General features: G+C 39.4%; 1 protein-coding gene across 5 annotated transcripts in view; it reads left to right on the top strand.

The window, feature by feature from the left end:
• ipo13a (importin 13a) overlaps positions 1 to 17,616 on the top strand; it is a 59,664-nt gene extending 42,048 nt beyond the window's left edge. Inside the window, exons 7-21 of one of the 5 annotated variants that reach the window (XM_056263627.1) lie at positions 7,149 to 7,269; positions 7,369 to 7,516; positions 7,798 to 7,979; positions 8,078 to 8,104; positions 11,815 to 11,949; positions 12,287 to 12,427; positions 12,560 to 12,640; positions 12,723 to 12,860; positions 12,952 to 13,048; positions 15,148 to 15,200; positions 15,359 to 15,425; positions 15,505 to 15,563; positions 15,739 to 15,828; positions 17,118 to 17,299; positions 17,406 to 17,616. In XM_056263627.1, coding sequence (XP_056119602.1) covers positions 7,149 to 7,269; positions 7,369 to 7,516; positions 7,798 to 7,979; positions 8,078 to 8,104; positions 11,815 to 11,949; positions 12,287 to 12,427; positions 12,560 to 12,640; positions 12,723 to 12,860; positions 12,952 to 13,048; positions 15,148 to 15,200; positions 15,359 to 15,425; positions 15,505 to 15,563; positions 15,739 to 15,828; positions 17,118 to 17,299; positions 17,406 to 17,502 — 1,618 coding nt within the window. In that variant the 3' untranslated portion in view covers positions 17,503 to 17,616. Of the gene's footprint in view, positions 1 to 7,148; positions 7,270 to 7,368; positions 7,517 to 7,797; positions 7,980 to 8,077; positions 8,105 to 11,814; positions 11,965 to 12,286; positions 12,428 to 12,559; positions 12,641 to 12,722; positions 12,861 to 12,951; positions 13,049 to 15,147; positions 15,201 to 15,358; positions 15,426 to 15,504; positions 15,564 to 15,738; positions 15,829 to 17,117; positions 17,300 to 17,405 lie in introns of those variants that run through there. The other 4 variants (XM_056263618.1, XM_056263636.1, XR_008808246.1 and 1 more) reach the window with 4 other exon arrangements.
• The last annotated feature ends 850 nt before the right edge of the window (positions 17,617 to 18,466 follow it).

Raw genomic sequence — 18,466 nt, 5'->3', positions numbered from 1 at the left:
ATCTTCAATGTATTTTCATCATGTTGAAAAAGTTTGGCATGAATAAAATAAACTACTTAGGAGGAGTAGCTAAAAACTCAGAATCTGAAATCCACATTCAAACCAAAATATCTGACTTCCTGTTGGTCGTAGCTAATTACGGTAAATTAGAAAGTTGTCCGGCTCGAAGAGTACAATATACATATCGAGTTTTGTTACTGTAGATAAAACTAACCCCCCCACTTTTGTCAAAAGCATTTAGAAAGTGACACACTTCCTGCTGCCAGTTGGTGGCGCTATAACTTTGACTCACAATAGTCACATCCATGTGATCGGCCTCTTACAGCGATCACACTGCTGAAGTTTCATCAAGATCAGTTAATGTATGCAGAAGTTATAACGCACTTCTTGTTTGTTGTTTCTCGCCATAAATTCGTTTCCTCGCCACGGCCAAACCGTTCGAGATATCAAAAATCCCCTCGCAAACTTTCATCCTCAATGTCTTGACTTCATGCTGACCGAGTTTCGTGCCGTTTGTTTGAATTCTCTAGGAGGAGTATTTCACATTCCATTGCGTGTGTTTTACCAACAACCCTAAATAGCCGACTTCCTGTTGGGCTGGGGTAAAAAGTAAGAGTGTGAAGTATATATGAAACGAGGAGATCTACATGTGTACCGAGTTTCATATTATTACATGCAAGCGTGTTTGATTTATGGACCATGTTTTCGGACCCCGTTCCAGGGGGCGCTGTCGAGCCCCCCTGCCACGCCCGGGTACCATCTTCAGCCCGGCCCTGATGGCCGCGGGTTCTGACATGTGTGCAAAGTTTCAGGAGTTTTTGAGCATGTTAAGGCCTCCAAAAGTGTCCAAAAGGTAGCAGAAAAATAATAATAATAATAAATATAGCTGCGAGCAGCGATTACGGGCCCAAGCCGGTGGCACCGCAACCCCGGTTCCTTTAGTTACCTAAAGGCACCGGGGTGGCGGTGCCGCCGGCTTTGGCCCTTCATCGCTGCTCGCAGCTATATTTATATATATATATATATATATATATATATAAATTATATATATATATAAAAAAAAAAATATATATATATATATATATATATATATCACTTGCCTTACCGGATTAGAACAATGAAAACAATAAAAAAATAACTAGGGAATCACTAAACCGAGAGAATTAATCTGTTTTGATGATACACTCAAAATATTACACAAGCAATTCTTTAAATTTAATGATATTCAGAACAGAACAAGAATAAAAAAAAACTATAATTAAGAAATAACCGAAATAATTGAAAGCGAAAGTGAAAGTAGGTGGTGTTTGGCTCACGTAACTCTCTCATTAGAATCAAACTGTTTCAACATTTGCGATGTATTTGGATGCTAAACTATTCTTCATTATGGGCTTTGTACTTCACTCAGGTTTCAATATGTGTGTGTGTGTGTGTGTGTGTGTGTGTGTGTGTGTGTGTGTGTGTGTGTCTGTGTGTCTGTGTGTGTGTGTGGGTGAGGTGCGGGTGCGGGTGCGATTGAACTGTTACACATAAAAACATACTCCGTCATTTTGTTCATAGAGGACATCATTCAAACTGCAAAGTGTTTACTTATATTTGTGTACACTCGCAATAAAACACAACAAAGTGCTTTTGTCAAACTATAAACTCTTGTCAAACTGTAACCTACAACTGTCACCCAACTAAAATCACACGCACACACTGTCTAAAAGCAAAAAATATTTATCCAACCCCATTTAAAACAGTCTGTGGGAGCCATCTTTTGGACATTCACCATATCGCATTGATTTTCATTTATTGTCCTCAGAGCCCTAATCTGTTTATTTTTCAATTACACATTCTACATTGATTAAAAAAGAAAATTCTAATGTGTTTTTATTTTATACAGGAATAAGTTATTTATAATTCAGATGAGAATAAAGTTAGTGTTAGTTCAAATTTTAAGGAAAACAAATATATTGATCTGAAATATAGCACATTCATCTCAGGTTAAATTACCAAACATACAATCTTAATTTAATTTAAAGCAAACGATACATTTAAAATATATGGGTTGTATGCATATTTTGGAATTTAAAAAAAAGATATATATCCAAAAAGACAAGGCCTTAAACTTGAACAAGGGTTAAACTCTTGTCGCTGTAAGAGACACAATGATTCAGCATTTTGAACGAATCGATTGACTCAAAGATTCAATGACCAATCCATAAACATGTATTGTCTCATTCATGAATGACTCAGTCGTTCGAACTAATCATTTGAACGAATGAATCAATGACTCACTCATTAAGACGGTCGCCTGGCGACACCTAATGACGGTTTAGTGTTATGTTTAAAAGTATCATTCTTTCCAACTCATATTTAAAACAATCTCACATTATTTAATGCATTGTTATTTTTCAGTGTAAACGATTTAATTTGATCACCCCTACCTAGAGTAACAGCCATATAGTGTCTTATTATTCTAAATAATTGAATTTATTGATCAAATTTACAAATTAAAAATGAAAGATGAAGCATACATTTAATAAGACTAGACTAGGGGTGCCCAGCAGATATTACAATTGGCAGATTTAAATATACCATGGCCCCCCACCGTCAATTTGGTGTGTGTATAATAAAATCATTTAGTCACTACAATTAAAACTTGAACGTATTTGCTTACTAAATTGTGAGCAGAACGAAAGTTGCAGCAAAGATCAGCAACAGGAGTCAAAATTCATTAATCACGAGAGTGAAGAGCTGACTGGAAAAATTATGACGGAATATTTTGTGTAAAAGCGCCTATATAAGCGAATCTGTCATTTACTCTTTTGTTGTTGTCTTTTCCCTGAAAACCGGAAGCAATCGGTCCCCGATATGGCGCTAATTTTAGTGACACTAAAAAGTATGCGGCTGCACTGGAATTCATAACGGTGCGCGTCCATGGCGACGAGCGAGCAAAACAGAGCGAATGTTTTTTCATTTCTACTTCCATAGAAATTCATTCGAGCGCACTGTGAGCGCCACCACTATAAATGTCCGTGCGGACGTCCTTACTTTACTTTCACTTTTAACTTAGCGATTTAACACGTTTTACACGTCAAATAACCGGTGAGAAAATATTCTCGGAGTCACATAGGCTACCTAATATATTTAAATACAATAGGCCTACCTGATTTTGAACACAAGAGGGCAGTATAGCCCTATGTATTATTTGATATATTTATTTTTTTAACTGAATAGTGCATCCTGGCTGTTTTTAAACTTGTACATTACTCTTAAATTGAAAACAAGAATAAAATGGGTTTAGTTGTGATATTTGTATAATTTTATCTAGAAATAAATGGTGTATAATTAAATTTTTAGAAGATATGAGGCTTTTAGTGTTTATTTTTTTTTTACATGATTTTAATCCCTCGCCATAGCAAAACAATTAGAGATATTCAATAGATATTCACAATTATGCTTCTTTAATGTATTTTCATCATGTTGAAAAAGTTTGGTGGGAATAAAATAAACCACTTAAGAGGAGTGGGTAAAAATGTAGAGCCTGGTTTTGCAAAACATCCACATTAAGACAAAAATAGCCCACTTCCTGTTGGGCTGGCTTAAAGTTGTTTGGCCCGATGAGATCTATATACCGAGTTTCATAATATTACATGCAAGTGTGTTTGATTTATGGACCAAATTTTCTGACGAAGTTTATGGACCAAGTTAATTTAATTAATAAACTAATTATATAAAACTATTTTCAATGCACTACAATTCAACTGGTTATATGCCTTTACTTATTAATACAACTTATTTAAAAAATACAAGGCGTAAGACATTTATTTTCTTTTTTAATGCAGGCCAAACAACACAGCAGTCAAATGGTTAATCTAGCCCCCCTCCCCCTCCCCACACTCACAGACACACACACACACAGAGACGTAGGCTCAGAGAGAGAGAGAGACATAAAATGACAATTTTCAAACCAAAATATCTGACTTCCTGTTGGTTGGAGCTATTGAGTGTAAATTAGAAACTTGTCTGGCTGGAGGAGAACAATACACATACCGATTTTTATTACTGTAGATAAAATTAATCCCCCCACTTTTGACAAAAGGTGGCGCTACTGAGCCCTCAACACGCCCGTTTCTGAAACTTTGCACATGTCTACTGGCTAATAAATGAGATGTGTCTGTCGAGTTTCATGCAATTTTAAGCAATTTCAGGCATGCTAAGAGTCTCAAAAGCATAAAAAAAGAATATTAAAGTTTGATGCGTTGCCACGACAACAGTATCTAAGATATCAAGAATCCATTCACAGGTCTACATCTGCCGTGTGTTTACATTATAGTAGTGAAGTTTGAAGCAAATCGGGTAAAAATAAGAGGGTGATTTCAAAGCATTTAGGAAGTGACACACTTCCTTCTGCCAGTTGGTGGCGCTATAACTTTGACTCACAATAGTCACATCCATGTGATCGGGCTCTTACAACGAACACACTGGTGAAGTTTCATCAAGATCAGTTAATGTATGCAGTAGTTATGACACACTTCCTGTTTCACGTTTCTCGCCATAATTTTGTTTCCTCGCCACGGCCAAACCGTTCGAGATATCAAAAATCCCCTCGCAAACTTTCATCCTCAATGTCTTGACTTCATGCTGACCGAGTTTCGTGCCGTTTGTTTGAATTCTCTAGGAGGAGTATTTCACATTCCATTGCGTGTGTTTTACCAACAACCCTAAATAGCCGACTTCCTGTTGGGCTGGGGTAAAAAGTAAGAGTGTGAAGTATATATGAAACGAGGAGATCTACATGTGTACCGAGTTTCATATTATTACATGCAAGCGTGTTTGATTTATGGACCATGTTTTCGGACCCCGTTCCAGGGGGCGCTGTCGAGCCCCCCTGCCACGCCCGGGTACCATCTTCAGCCCGGCCCTGATGGCCGCGGGTTCTGACCAGTGTGCAAAGTTTCAGGAGTTTTTGAGCATGTTAAGGCCTCCAAAAGTGTCCAAAAGGTAGCAGAAAAATAATAAGAAGAATAATAAATAATCCTAAGGAAAACAATAGGGCCTTCGCCCTTTGGGCTTGGGCCCTAATAATAATAATAATAATAATAATAATAATAATAATAATAAATAATCCTAAGGAAAACAATAGGGCCTTCGCCCTTTGGGCTTGGGCCCTAATAATCCTAAGGAAAACAATAGGGCCTTCGCCCTTTGGGCTTGGGCCCTAATAATAATAAATAATCCTAAGGAAAACAATAGGGCCTTCGCCCTTTGGGCTTGGGCCCTAATAATCCTAAGGAAAACAATAGGGCCTTCGCCCTTTGGGCTTGGGCCCTAATAATAATAATAATAATAATAAATAATCCTAAGGAAAACAATAGGGCCTTCGCCCTTTGGGCTTGGGCCCTAAATATCATATATTTGTTATAATTATTTTTCTTTAAAAAAAAAGAAGCAAAAATCAGGGTTGCAGTGAGACACAGTGTAAGTGAATGGGGCCAATCCGTACATTTTAAAATGCTCACTGTTTCAATAGTATATCCACAAGTCAAAAGGTTTGTCATTTTTTACACCAAAATTGTGTTGACATTACTAAATGGCAAAAAAATTCAGTTTTACAACTCAAATAAGATGAATTTTAAAAGAAGAATTATTAAAAGTGCTTTTATAAAATTATGAGCTTCACATTTCTGCTTTTAAATCCACAAAAAATTGTCCCCATTTACTTCCATTATAAGTCCATCTTCATAAGGTATTTTTTTTAAATATATATATAAAAATATATATAATATATATATTTAGCTCATACTCACTTGCCACTTTATTAAGTAGACCTTGCTAGTACCGGTTGGAGCCCCTTTTGCCTTTTTCCCAGAACTGCCTTTATTCTTTGTGGCATAGATGCTGGAAACATTTCTCTGAGATTTTGGTCCATATTGACATGAAAGCATCACTCAGTTGCTGCAGATTTGTCGGCTGCACATCCATGATGAGAATCTCCCATTCCTCCACATACCAAAGAGATCTGGTGACTGTGGAGGCCATTTGAGTTTAGTGTCATGTTCAAGAAACAGTTTGAGCCGGTGAGTTGAGCTTTGTGACGTGTGTGTTATCCTGCTGGAAGTGGCAATCAGAAGACGGAAACACTGTGGTCATAAAGAGATGGAGATGGTCATCAACAATACTCAGGTCGGCTGTGGTGTTTAAACGATGCTCAATTGGTGCTGAGGGACCCAAAGTGTGCCAAGAAAATATCCTCCACACCATTAAACCAACACCAGCAGCACCAGCTGAACCGTTCATACAAGGCAGGATGAATCCATGCTTTCATGTTGTTTATGCCCAATTCTGACCCATGCCTCTGAAAGACTCATCAGACCAGGCAACGTTTTTCGATAATTTCCTGTCCAGTTTTGTTGAGCCCGTGTGAATCGTAGCCTCAGTTTGCTGTTGTTATCTCACAGGAGTGTCACTGGTGTCTTCTGCTGTTGTAGCTCTTCTGCTTCAAGGTTCAACATGTTCAGAGATGCTCTTCTGCAGACCTCGGGTGTCACGAGTGGTTATTTGAGTTTCTGTTGTCTTTCTATCAGCTGAACCTTGTAATTCTTCTCTGACCTCTGGCATCAACAAGGCATTTTCTCCCACAGAACTGCAGCTCACTGGATATTTTCTCTTTTTCTGACCATTCTCTGTAAACCCTAGAGATGGTTGTGTGTGAAAATCCCAGTAGATCAGCAGTTTCTGAAATACTCAGACCAGCCCGTCTGGCACCAGCAACCCTGTCACATTCAAAGTCACTGAATCACCTTTCTTCCCCATTCTGATGCTCAGTTTGAACTTCAGCAGATCATCCTGACCATGTCTACATGCCTAAACGCATTGATTTTCTGCCATGTGATTGGCTGATTAGATATTTGCTTTAACATGCAGTTGAACAGGTGTACCTAATAAAGTGGCTGGTGAGTGTATATTTGAAATGTATTGTGGCCAGAATTTATTTATTTAATTATTTGTTTTGTTACATAGAAAAAGGTTTAATACTTAAAATCAGGGGTGTATTCACTGATCCCCTGGTAAAGAACATTGATTTTTCAAAGCAGTCTGATTAAAACCATCATGTGCACATTTATAAGCACTAATAAGCGTGTTTAATTGGATCTCAGGGTTGACATCTCTGATACTCTGATGTATGTGTATGAGCTGCTGGGCCCAGAGCTCCTCAGAAACCTTTATGATAAACTAGGCACACTGCTGACGGACACAACACACCCCTCCTCATGGCAAGTCAGTCCTGATGTTACATAAATATGGTGTGTATATATAATATAAATGTCATGTATCATATTGAACAATATCTCTGTTATCTCCCTCTCTCCTGTGGAGGATATAGAGGCTCTGCTGTTTGGTTTTCAGTCCATTGCTGAGACAGTAGATGTCAGTTACTCAGACGTCATTCCAGGACTGATCGGTCTGATTCCTCTGATCACAGCCAACAATATTCAGCTGGCTGAGACCATCATGTTCACCATAGGTACACTAATTCATTTGTAAACACACCTTGCAAATGTATTCTACAAATATAATCTTAAAAATAAAACCAAATGGAAATGTCAAATGCTGGGAAAAATACCTGCATCAAATAGTAGCTTCATCATATGTTTTAGTAGTTTAGTTGGTATGGCGAGCAATTCATTTTGTTTCATAACGCATTAACGAAAATTTGTGAAAGTTGATTTTATGTCTGCACAAATGGTGAGGGTTCAATTCCTAGGTTTGAAAGTAATTGACTTCTGCTGTCATGATTTCTTGTAGGCTCTTTGGCTGAGTGGCTGGCCGATCATTCGCTCATGTTGGCGAGTGTCCTGCCTGTGGTCTTGCATGGTCTGTCCAACCCGGATCTGTCCGTGTCTTGTGTCTCAGCTCTGAAGAGAATCTGCCGAGAGTGTCGGCATGACCTCCACCTTCACGCCAGTGACATCATGGCCGTCTCACAGGTTTTAAAAAACCTTTCGCCTAGAAGTGCCGCTGTTGTTGTACCGAACCAGTGTCAGTGAGTAATGTACTAAACTCACTGTGGTCTTTGTGGTTTCAGGCGGTGCTTGTCAAAGAGATCCATAAAGTAAGTCCGAGCCATGTGTGTTTGATTCGTTTTAAAAACACTGTAACTGTAACTTGCACTAATAACATGATTGCATCGTATAATGCTCAACCCTCCTAAGCTTTTAGAAAAAGAGTCACACATTGGCTATTCACTGTCATGTATTTGTCTCTTGTTTTGTGTGCAAACACATGGCCGGTTGTTTTGTGCTATGTGTTGGCATTGTCTTGTGTTTTACCTGGTTTCCTTGTTAATGTTGTATCAGTGTCACCTGTGATTGTGATCATGTGTCCTTACCACGCCCCTTGTTCCCTCGTTAGTATTGATGTTCATCAGTGTCACCTGTACCTTTTGTGATGTGTTCTATGTAGCTCCCGGTGTTTGTTCCTCAGTGCTGGTTCGTCTTGTTAACAGTCGGTTCTGTGAGTATTGTGCTCTGTCTGTGAAAGTTCCAGTTCCTATTTGTGGTCAAGTCTAGTTATTGTCTGAGTTACTGTTTGTTTGCCCCATCGTGGGTCTTTGTTTTCCGTTTGTAATAAACCGTGTTTTGTAAAATTACTGTCTGCGCTTGGGTTCTATTTAGCGTAACGTGACAGAACGAACCAGCCCATTTGAACCCAGCAGACAGTCGACTATGTCTTGTTCCGCCAGTAGCCAGTTGGGTGACCAGGAGCGATGGTGGCAGTCGACCATCGAGGACATGAGGAGGGGCAAGATTCCGTTTCCTCCCCAGGGAGAGAGATCCCTGGAGAGATATGCCCAGGGCCTAGAGGAGAAGAGAAATTTTACGCCGGAGGTCCTCCTAAACTCCTATTTCATCGCGGGGCTCAATGTACCTCCTCCGCTGGCTGAACGGCAGGGGCTGATCCGACGCCCATTTCGAGAGGTAGTGGACCATGTGCGTCGAAAGGAGCGGCAGGACCCCACAATGACGTTGTCAGCTTCTGCATTACCAGCGATCCCGGAGAGTCGCGTCCTAGCCACGACAACGCTTGGCGCCCACGTTCTCGCTGCTTCGACGTTGGCGGGGGGTCCTTCAGCCTTGGCTGCGGGGATCACAGTACCGATCCTAGATCCGGCTATGGCTTCTGCACCGCGGTCAAAGAGGAGGAGGAAGAGATCGTCGGGTTTGCCGTCTCAATCCCTTCCCGGCTCCGTGCCGATTCTTCAGGTTGCTTCTGACAGTCTGGTCCACGCTAAGGCAGATGGGAGAGTGACCAAGTCCAGCCCTGTCCCAGCTGTGGAGTCTACTACTGCCCACGCTGAGTCGTCTGTGGCACCCCCTGTCCCAGGTCCGTTGCGAGTTGCAACGCCCCCAGTTTTGGGTTCTGTATCGTCTCCTCTGCTTGCTGCCACAACATCTGTTGTTTCCCCGATTACCCCTGTTCCTGTTGTGCCCCGACCTGTCCCCCCCAAGACTGTACCTCATGTGTCTCCACCCAGAACTGCCCGGTTTTCGTGTCCTCAATCAGTGCCCATGTCCAGTGAATTTAGGACTTTTGTTCCACCCACCCACCCTGGACCTCCACCTACGAACTCTTTTGTTCCCCCACCCCCCCTCCCTCATGTGTTATTTTTATTGTGTCATCCCGATCCTACTGTTATGTTTTCGTGTTTGCCACTGTTAATGGTTGTTATGTTTTGTTGGTTTATGTCTAGTTTACAGTCGGTTATGTCCCATGTGGAGCGTCTGGTAGCCGCTCCGTAAGGAGGAGGTTATGTCATGTATTTGTCTCTTGTTTTGTGTGCAAACACATGGCCGGTTGTTTTGTGCTATGTGTTGGCATTGTCTTGTGTTTTACCTGGTTTCCTTGTTAATGTTGTATCAGTGTCACCTGTGATTGTGATCATGTGTCCTTACCACGCCCCTTGTTCCCTCGTTAGTATTGATGTTCATCAGTGTCACCTGTACCTTTTGTGATGTGTTCTATGTAGCTCCCGGTGTTTGTTCCTCAGTGCTGGTTCGTCTTGTTAACAGTCGGTTCTGTGAGTATTGTGCTCTGTCTGTGAAAGTTCCAGTTCCTATTTGTGGTCAAGTCTAGTTATTGTCTGAGTTACTGTTTGTTTGCCCCATCGTGGGTCTTTGTTTTCCGTTTGTAATAAACCGTGTTTTGTAAAATTACTGTCTGCGCTTGGGTTCTATTTAGCGTAACGTGACATTCACGCCATGGGGAATTTTTGCCTGGGAACAGTAAGAGTGTAACTTTTCCCACTACCTTCCCTGAAATAGATTTTAAGTCATTTAGATATAATTTAGATTTTAGATATATGTGTAAGTATCTCTATTTTGCTATCATTTGTTTAAGCAAATACGCAAACCTTTCAAACTTCATTTGGAACATACATGTTTGGTCCCTATGAGGAAAGAAGCTTATAGATCATAGTAAATTATGTTTTTTTAAAATTTAAAAAGTGCAGAATGTTTTCTGTGAGGTTTGTGTTCAGGGTTAGGGGATAAAACATACAATTTGCATAGTATAAAAATTATAATGTCTATGGAAAGTCATAAAACATGGAAACCTGTGTGTGTGTGTGCTGTGAATCTTTTGCACTCTGGATGTTTTATAATCTCACCCCTTCATTTCTGTGTGTTCATTCAACACTCGCTGATATATAAGCTCACCTAAAGGATTATTAGGAACACCTGTTCAATTTCTTATTAATGCAATTATCTAATCAACCAATCACATGGCAGTTGCTTCAATGCATTTAGGGGTGTGGTCCTGGTCAAGACACTCTCCTGAACTCCAAACTGAATGTCAGAATGGGAAAGAAAGGTGATTTAAGCAATTTTGAGCGTGGCATGGTTGTTGGTGCCAGACGGGCCGGTCTGAGTATTTCACAATCTGCTCAGTTACTGGGATTTTCACGCACAACCATTTCTAGGGTTTACAAAGAATGGTGTGAAAAGGGAAAAACATCCAGTATGCGACAGTCCTGTGGGCGAAAATGCCTTGTTGATGCTAGAGGTCAGAGGAGAATGGGCCGACTGATTCAAGCTGATAGAAGAGCAACTTTGACTGAAATAACCACTCGTTACAACCGAGGTATGCAGCAAAGCATTTATGAAGCCACAACACGCACAACCTTGAGGCGGATGGGCAACAACAGCAGAAGACCCCACCGGGTACCACTCATCTAGGAAAAAGAGGCTACAATTTGCAAGAGCTCACCAAAATTGGACAGTTGAAGACTGAAAAAATGTTGCCTGGTCTGATGAGTCTCGATTTCTGTTGAGATATTCAGATGGTAGAGTCAGAATTTGGCTTCTTGAACATGACAATGAGTTCACTGTACTAAAATGGCCCCCACAGTCACCAGATCTCAACCCAATAGAGCATCTTTGGGATGTGGTGGAACGGGAGCTTCATGCCCTGGATGTGCATCCCACAAATCTCCATAAACTGCAAGACGCTATCCTATCAATATGGGCCAACATTTCTAAAGAATGGTTTCAGCACCTTGTTGAATCAATGCCACGTAGAATTAAGGCAGTTCTGAAGGCGAAAGGGGGTCGCACACAGTATTAGTATGGTGTTCCTAATAATCCTTTAGGTGAGTGTATATTTAGATTTCATTCAACACATATTTTATGACCACTTAGACTCATGGAAGTCTCGTTTTTTTCTTCGGTTGTTCAGATTGAATATCTAAAATATCACCAAGCTTTAACTCTATACCATGCTTAATAGTTATATCCCAGTAGGATTGACAGTAAGTCTTCTGCTCAGAGCCCGCAGTGCATGTGGATAATGCAGGCACTGGGTTTCCTGCTCTCAGCCCTGCCCAGTGAAGAGATTCTGGGGAAGCTGCTCTCTCTGGTCACTCCCCACATCCAACAGCTGGAGAAACTGGCCAATGAGCTGGTGAGGTGCAATAATGTCAGTGTATGCTTGATTCACATACTATTTGAGTAATCCGAAACCTGAAGAGAAAATGTATTCGTAAAGTACACAATAAATACAGTTCCAAAAAAGTTTTATAGTTAACTTCCCAGACACCAACAAAGTGTCAGCCCAGATCCGGCCCACATCTGGTACGGGTGGAATCCACATGTACCAGATGTGGCCTGGATCTGGGCCGACACTATGTTTCTGTCTGGGTTTAAACCCTCATGTCATTCCAAACCTGTGGTGGAACACAAAAGAAGATGTTGTGCAAAATGTTTTTCTCAGTATTTTTCTCTTTTACCCTTTGATGCAGCCCAGCTCTGCTAATAAACTTCCTACTATCCACATCCTTGGCCTGCTGTCTAATCTCTTCTCTACATTTGATCTAAACAAGCAAAGTGAAAGAGTGGAAGTGATGAGGCCTGTCCAAACACAGCCACACAGCAACAACCCGGTATGACAACATATCACGGCTCAACCTCCAATCAGTTTTGTTTATTAGCAAGCATGTTTGAATCAGCACAGACCTGTAAAATGAACACTCAACAGTACGTGTGGTTTGACAGTTGTTCTGGTCATTTCTCAGGTGGTAGTTGTCCTGCAACAGGCCTTCCCTTTAATACAGACTGTTCTCAACAAGTGGCTGAATGAACCTGAGGTGGTAGAGGTCAGTGTAGGCGAACGTGTGTGTGTGTGTGTGTGTTTATGTGAGTATATGAAAGATTCCCTTTTCTCTCACCTCAACTCAGGCGGTGTGTGCTGTCTTTGAGAAATCACTTAAGACCCTTATCCATGACTTTGCACCGCTGGTGACTCAGCTCTGTGAGCTCATTGGTCAGATGTTCAGCGCATACCCACAAGCCTCGACTTTAGACCTCACAAGACAAGTAAAGACACGGTCTAACCCTTCACATAAAACAAAACATTTCTGTGTTTGCTTCATAAGTTGAGTGTCATAATGTGTTTCTATTCCTCTAGTTAGTTCACATTTTTGGCTGTGAGAAGGATCGTTTTACTCCAATCACTGCCCTTTTAGAGCTGATTACCAACATCACCATGTCCATTTTTCAGCTAGGTAAGAGATTAGAGTCACAAATCGGCATTGGTGAGTTAATAAAATTGTCAATCGCCAGTTGGCTGGTAATATTTTTATGAATTCTAACAATGCAATGTTGTGAGAACATGAACGTAAACAAACGTGAACGTCGCCCGGGACAGTTGAAGGGCCAGCGCTGCATCGTCACGAAAGTTTAAGCCTTGCCAATTTAAACATTCAAGCGCAAGAAGACGCGAAAGGGAACTCAATTCGTTACTCACACGCTGTGTGGAAAGTTTTGTGTGCGCAAACATCCGAAGTGCATGCCCAGACAGGGCGCAAATGATGAATTGAGCTCTCTTTCACATCTTCTTGTGCTTGAATGGACAAATTCAAAGTCTCGCCGAGTATCACGAGTATCCTAGTAAACAGTCGGTTGTGCATAAACGTTGGTTAAGCGTCGGTTAGGCTGAAGTAAACGTAAACAGTATATTGGATTCGCGCATCATAATAATCCTGCTGCTCTCTGCGTTTTTAATGTTAATCAAAATGAACTAATAAAAAATGTAATTTTGTCCTTACCATGAAAATCAATAGGGGCCAGTGTTGTTTTTGACATTGTATGGACAAAAACAGTTAAAACATTTTCAAGAAAATTTTCTTCGTGTTCCACAGAAAAAAGAAAGTCAATGATGGTAAGTAAATGATGACAGAATAAACATTTTTTGGGGTGAACTATCCCTTTAAGGGTATATTAAGTAACCTTTTACACTATAAATTGTTTTACCCCTGAAGAAATGAATAGTACAGAAACATTATTAAAATGACTGGTCTAGAAAAAGCTTGGTGGCTGCCACGTTAAGATCACATGACCAGCATTTTACTCACTTGGGGCCTCATGTATCAACACTGCGTACGCACAAAAACACGGCGTACGTCAGCTTTCACGTTCACGGCCAGATGTACTAACAGTGAAATTAACGTAAGAATGTGCGTTCCTCCAAGTAAACTTCATGTCTGGCGTACGTACATTTGTCGTGATTTTTGTCCGTTGGCGACTCATAGAGGCAATAAAGTGAAGTGGCAAACATTACACTACGAATTGTTCTATCGCACCACCAGCTGTCGGATATTGCTAATAATTTGTAATTGATCAATTAATTGACATATTATTGTCACACGAGTTTCATTAAAATATTATATTATGCAATTAAGTAAGAACATAGGCTATATAAAGCATGTCCAAATTGATACAACCCGTCTAGCAATGGCAGCGTTGGCTTAACTAGGAATAAAAAATAAACTTCATTAATTCGGTCAGTTAAGATAAAAAAAGAAAGTAATATTTTTATTCAGCAAGGACACATTGAATTTGTTTAAAAGTGAGAGTAAATGCATTTATAATGTTACAAAAGATTATAAGATTTCTATATCTGTTTGATTTAAGTTTTTATTCATTAAAGAATCCTGAAAATACTATATCACGGTTTCCACGAAAATATGAAGCAGAAGCACACCTGTTTTCAACACTGATAATACTCAAAAATGTTTCTTGATCATCAAATCATCATATTAGAATGATTTCTGAAGGATCATGTGACACTGAAGACTGGAGAAATGATGCTGAAAATTCAGCTTTGATCACAGGAATAAATTACACTTTACTATATATTCACATAGAAGACATTTTCAGTGAAATTTCGTTTCTTGCTTGCTTTAGCCATGTTCTTGCAGGTTTATTTAGCCAAATTGGACTAATTACCATATTTAAATGAATTTAATTGGGGGAGGAGACTGGGTGGGGCGTTGTGCTCGTGCATGTGCGCTCGATTTTACGTTAATTGGGATGTACAAAGAGAATATGCGTGGGATCCTTCGTACGCAGAGATTCATACATCTGCTTTTTTTTGTCCGTACGCACATTTACAGCTTTGTCCGTACGCAATGTTTTAGTATGAATTCAACGCAAGTCTTTGTACATGAGGCCCTTGATCTCTGTGATCAGACACTTTTGTTGGCTTGTGAAAAAAATAAAAGAATACCTTCAGAGAAAAGAACCTACATTGCCCAATTTTACAATTATTGTTATGATATTAACGTTTGACTTATAGTCATTTTACTATATATAAATGTCGTAGGCTCCAGAGATCATCCAGATGTGGTGGAGTCATTTATGCAGCTTCATGCTCAGGTCTGTGCTCGTTTATTTTTGCCTTAGTCTTCTGACTTTAGTCTACGCATTTACACAGATTTAATATTTTACATATATTTTCATTGTTCAAAAGAACCGTTTCTTTAAAAAAAAAAAAAAAAAATTTTAGAATAAGATAATCTCTGATGTCTTTGCAGGTTTTGAGAAGAAAGTCTGAGCTTTATCTTTCAGACCATCTTGATATTAAAGCTGTATTCTACTGTGGTGAGTGTCACTTCAGCAAGCTCATTTAACAATGCTCAACATTTATTCACTCATCCATTAACTGTCGATGTGTTTGTAGGAATCTTGTCCTTCAAATTCCCTGAAACTCCAACACTGAAAGCAACCTGTCTGCTATTTGTAAGTACTGTACAACACATTTAACATGTTCATCTTTACAGAGACCTGTAGTGAAACATACAGCCCAAATGCTAGTGCTTGTACTGGAATAAACCTTATCTGTAGCATTAGTAATTGTAATATTAGTGGACTTGAGTGGAGTATATAGTAACCAAACTGAGCTCTCTCGACACAGACGGAGCTGATCTCTCATTGTGAGGATGTTCCTGCTGTGAGGGAGCTGCTACAGGATGACGGCAAGCTGCTCCTTCAGACCCTACTAGAGGTCAGACCTTTCTGCATGCAATTCAGTCATATAGAAATCAGCGGTTTCAGACAGACTCTCTGTGCATTAGTGGTTGGGATTTCTCATCATTTCACTATTGGCTGACAGGTGACCTTTATGACTGAGTCAATGAATCGTTCATTCGTCTGGTTTAATTATACTGATTCACTTAGTATGGAAACAAGACTCTCCTTATGAGCGAGTCATTGAATCGTTCACTCTAGCTAGTTGTATAAAAACACTGATTAATTCAGGAACAAATGAAGTGAATGTCTTTATGAGTGAGCCATTGAATAATTTAACCTATTTGTTCTATCACACTGATTCACTTATTATGGAAACAAGTGATTGTCTTTATGAGAGGTTCATTGAATCTTTCACTTAGCTGTTTCGTTCAAAAGCGCTGATTCAAATAAGTGACTGGCTGCATCTGAAATCGCATACTTCCCTAGTAGGAGAAAAACAGTATGTGACAAAAGAAGTGTCAGAATTCACAGTACTCATAAAAGAGTAAGCAAAAAGTACCCGGATGACCTACTACTTCAGTTGAGATTCTGAAGTGTGCAAACAGTGGACACTTTACTATCCCATGAGGCCACGGGAGACGATTTGTGGATGGCAGTGAAGCAACGCAACTGACGCTGATAGGTCACATGACAGTGACAATGTAGTATGTCCTGTAGACATTCATACTAGACACAATCACACTATATAGAACATACTTTTTTAGCAGCCGTGATGTATTTCCTTATTCAAAATGAGCACCTACTCAAGAGAATATGCGATTTTGGATGCAGCCACTGTGTTTATGAGCAAGTCATTGAATCATTCACTCGCTGATCCGTTCCAAAATGCTGATTAATGAAGGAATGAAACACCACCACTCTGTTGCTCGAAGACCTGAAAACTCTTTACTATTTTCATTGGCGGCCAAAATAATTGTCTAAAATCCAAGATACTCAATATTAACCTGTTTATTGAACTGTATACAAGCAATATCATACTCACCAACCAGTTTATTTCAACTGTGTTTGAAAATATTTGCCCTGCAGTCAGTTCCTGGTTTGAAGTGATTCGGAAACAAAGTTATGGCTACTTTTTAAAAATTATTTGAATGATTAATTTAATACATTATTCCAGAAAGTGTTAACATTGAACATTAAAAAAACAGATGAAAGTGCTTTGGGACCAAGCACCTCATATGGAAATGTTACATAGGAATATTTAGCCATAATATACTGCATATATTGTATAGAGCATGTAAGGACCAATTTCATTGTCCAACTCAGGCTATTGGGGGTCAGTGTCCGAGCAGTCTGGCTGAGCACTATGCGGAGGTCTTGTTCTCAGTGAGTCGTAACTGTCCCAGTGTTCTGTCTCTGTGGCTCAGAGAGGCTCTTCTGCCCCCTGGTTTCCCCAGCTCACACCTCACCGCTGAAAACAAAGAGCACTTCTGCCAGCAGATCCTCAGGTAGGCCCACGACATTAGCATTAGCATTAGCACCAGAACACCAGACAGACACTTTGCCCCTTAAACACATTTTTTATTCATTTCTTCTGTTTAACCATTCGCACAGGGAACAAGCGAGTAAGCGACGGATGAAGGACATTGTGAAAGAGTTTGCTCTGTTGAGTCGGGGACTTGAAGGGACCGAGTACACAGCGAGCTACTAAACACACTCTCCATGCAAGACCCAGATTGGATCTCGAGACATATTTGCTTTAGTATTGTGGGGTCAAAAGATACAGTGCACACTTTAGAATACAATAAAGCTAAATTGTCAACATGTTATGATTGAAAAAGCAATCTGAATGACATCATTAAATTTGATTTTGGTTTTTTAATACTGTCTTATCATCTGTAAACATCAAAACAGTGCTGATTTCACCGCGCAGAAAAAAACACTGTATTTTTGTCTTGTTTTCTATTAAAACAAGTTACATTTACTTACCGTACAACTTATTTTCAGAGAATATATCTCTATTTTTCTTTGCTTGTTGAAAAATGTTTTAGGATAAACCTCACTAAATGTTGTGATTATGCAAGTCTTATTATCTTAAGCAATCTCCTCCATTTTAAAGATGTTCCGAAAATTTTAACGTTTTAAGGATTTGTGAATTTGTATTAATGATGATTGTTCCAAATCTGTGTGAGCTTTATCAGTTTTCACTGAAACTTAAACATTTTAAATATCTTGAATAAATCCCTCCATATTTACACTACAAAATTTCAAAGGTTTGTGTTTGGTAAGATTAAAAAAAAAAAGTCTCATGCTCACCAAGGCTACATTTATTTGATCAAAATACAGTAAAAAACATGAAATATTATTAAAATCTAAAATAACTGTTTTCTATTTTAATATATTTTTCAAATGTAATTTATTCCTGTGATGAAAAGCTGAATTTTCAGCATCATCACTCCAGACTTCAGTGTCACATGATCCTTCAGAAATCATTATAATATGCTGATTTACTGCTCAAGAAACATTTATTTTTATTATCGATGTTGAAAACAGTTGTGCTGCTTAATATTTCTGTGGAAACCGCTAATTTTTTTTCAAGATTCTTTGATGAATAGGAAGTTAAAATAAAAAGCATTTATTGAGATAAAACATCTTTTGTAACATTATAAATATCT

The sequence above is a fragment of the Rhinichthys klamathensis genome, unplaced genomic scaffold (assembly GCF_029890125.1).
Source record: "Rhinichthys klamathensis goyatoka isolate OS25496 unplaced genomic scaffold, OSU_Roscu_1.1 h1tg000011l_1, whole genome shotgun sequence".
Lineage (NCBI taxonomy): Eukaryota > Metazoa > Chordata > Actinopteri > Cypriniformes > Leuciscidae > Rhinichthys > Rhinichthys klamathensis.
The sequence above is the reverse complement of the archived record's forward strand: the minus strand, read 5'-3'. Positions and strand labels throughout refer to the sequence as shown.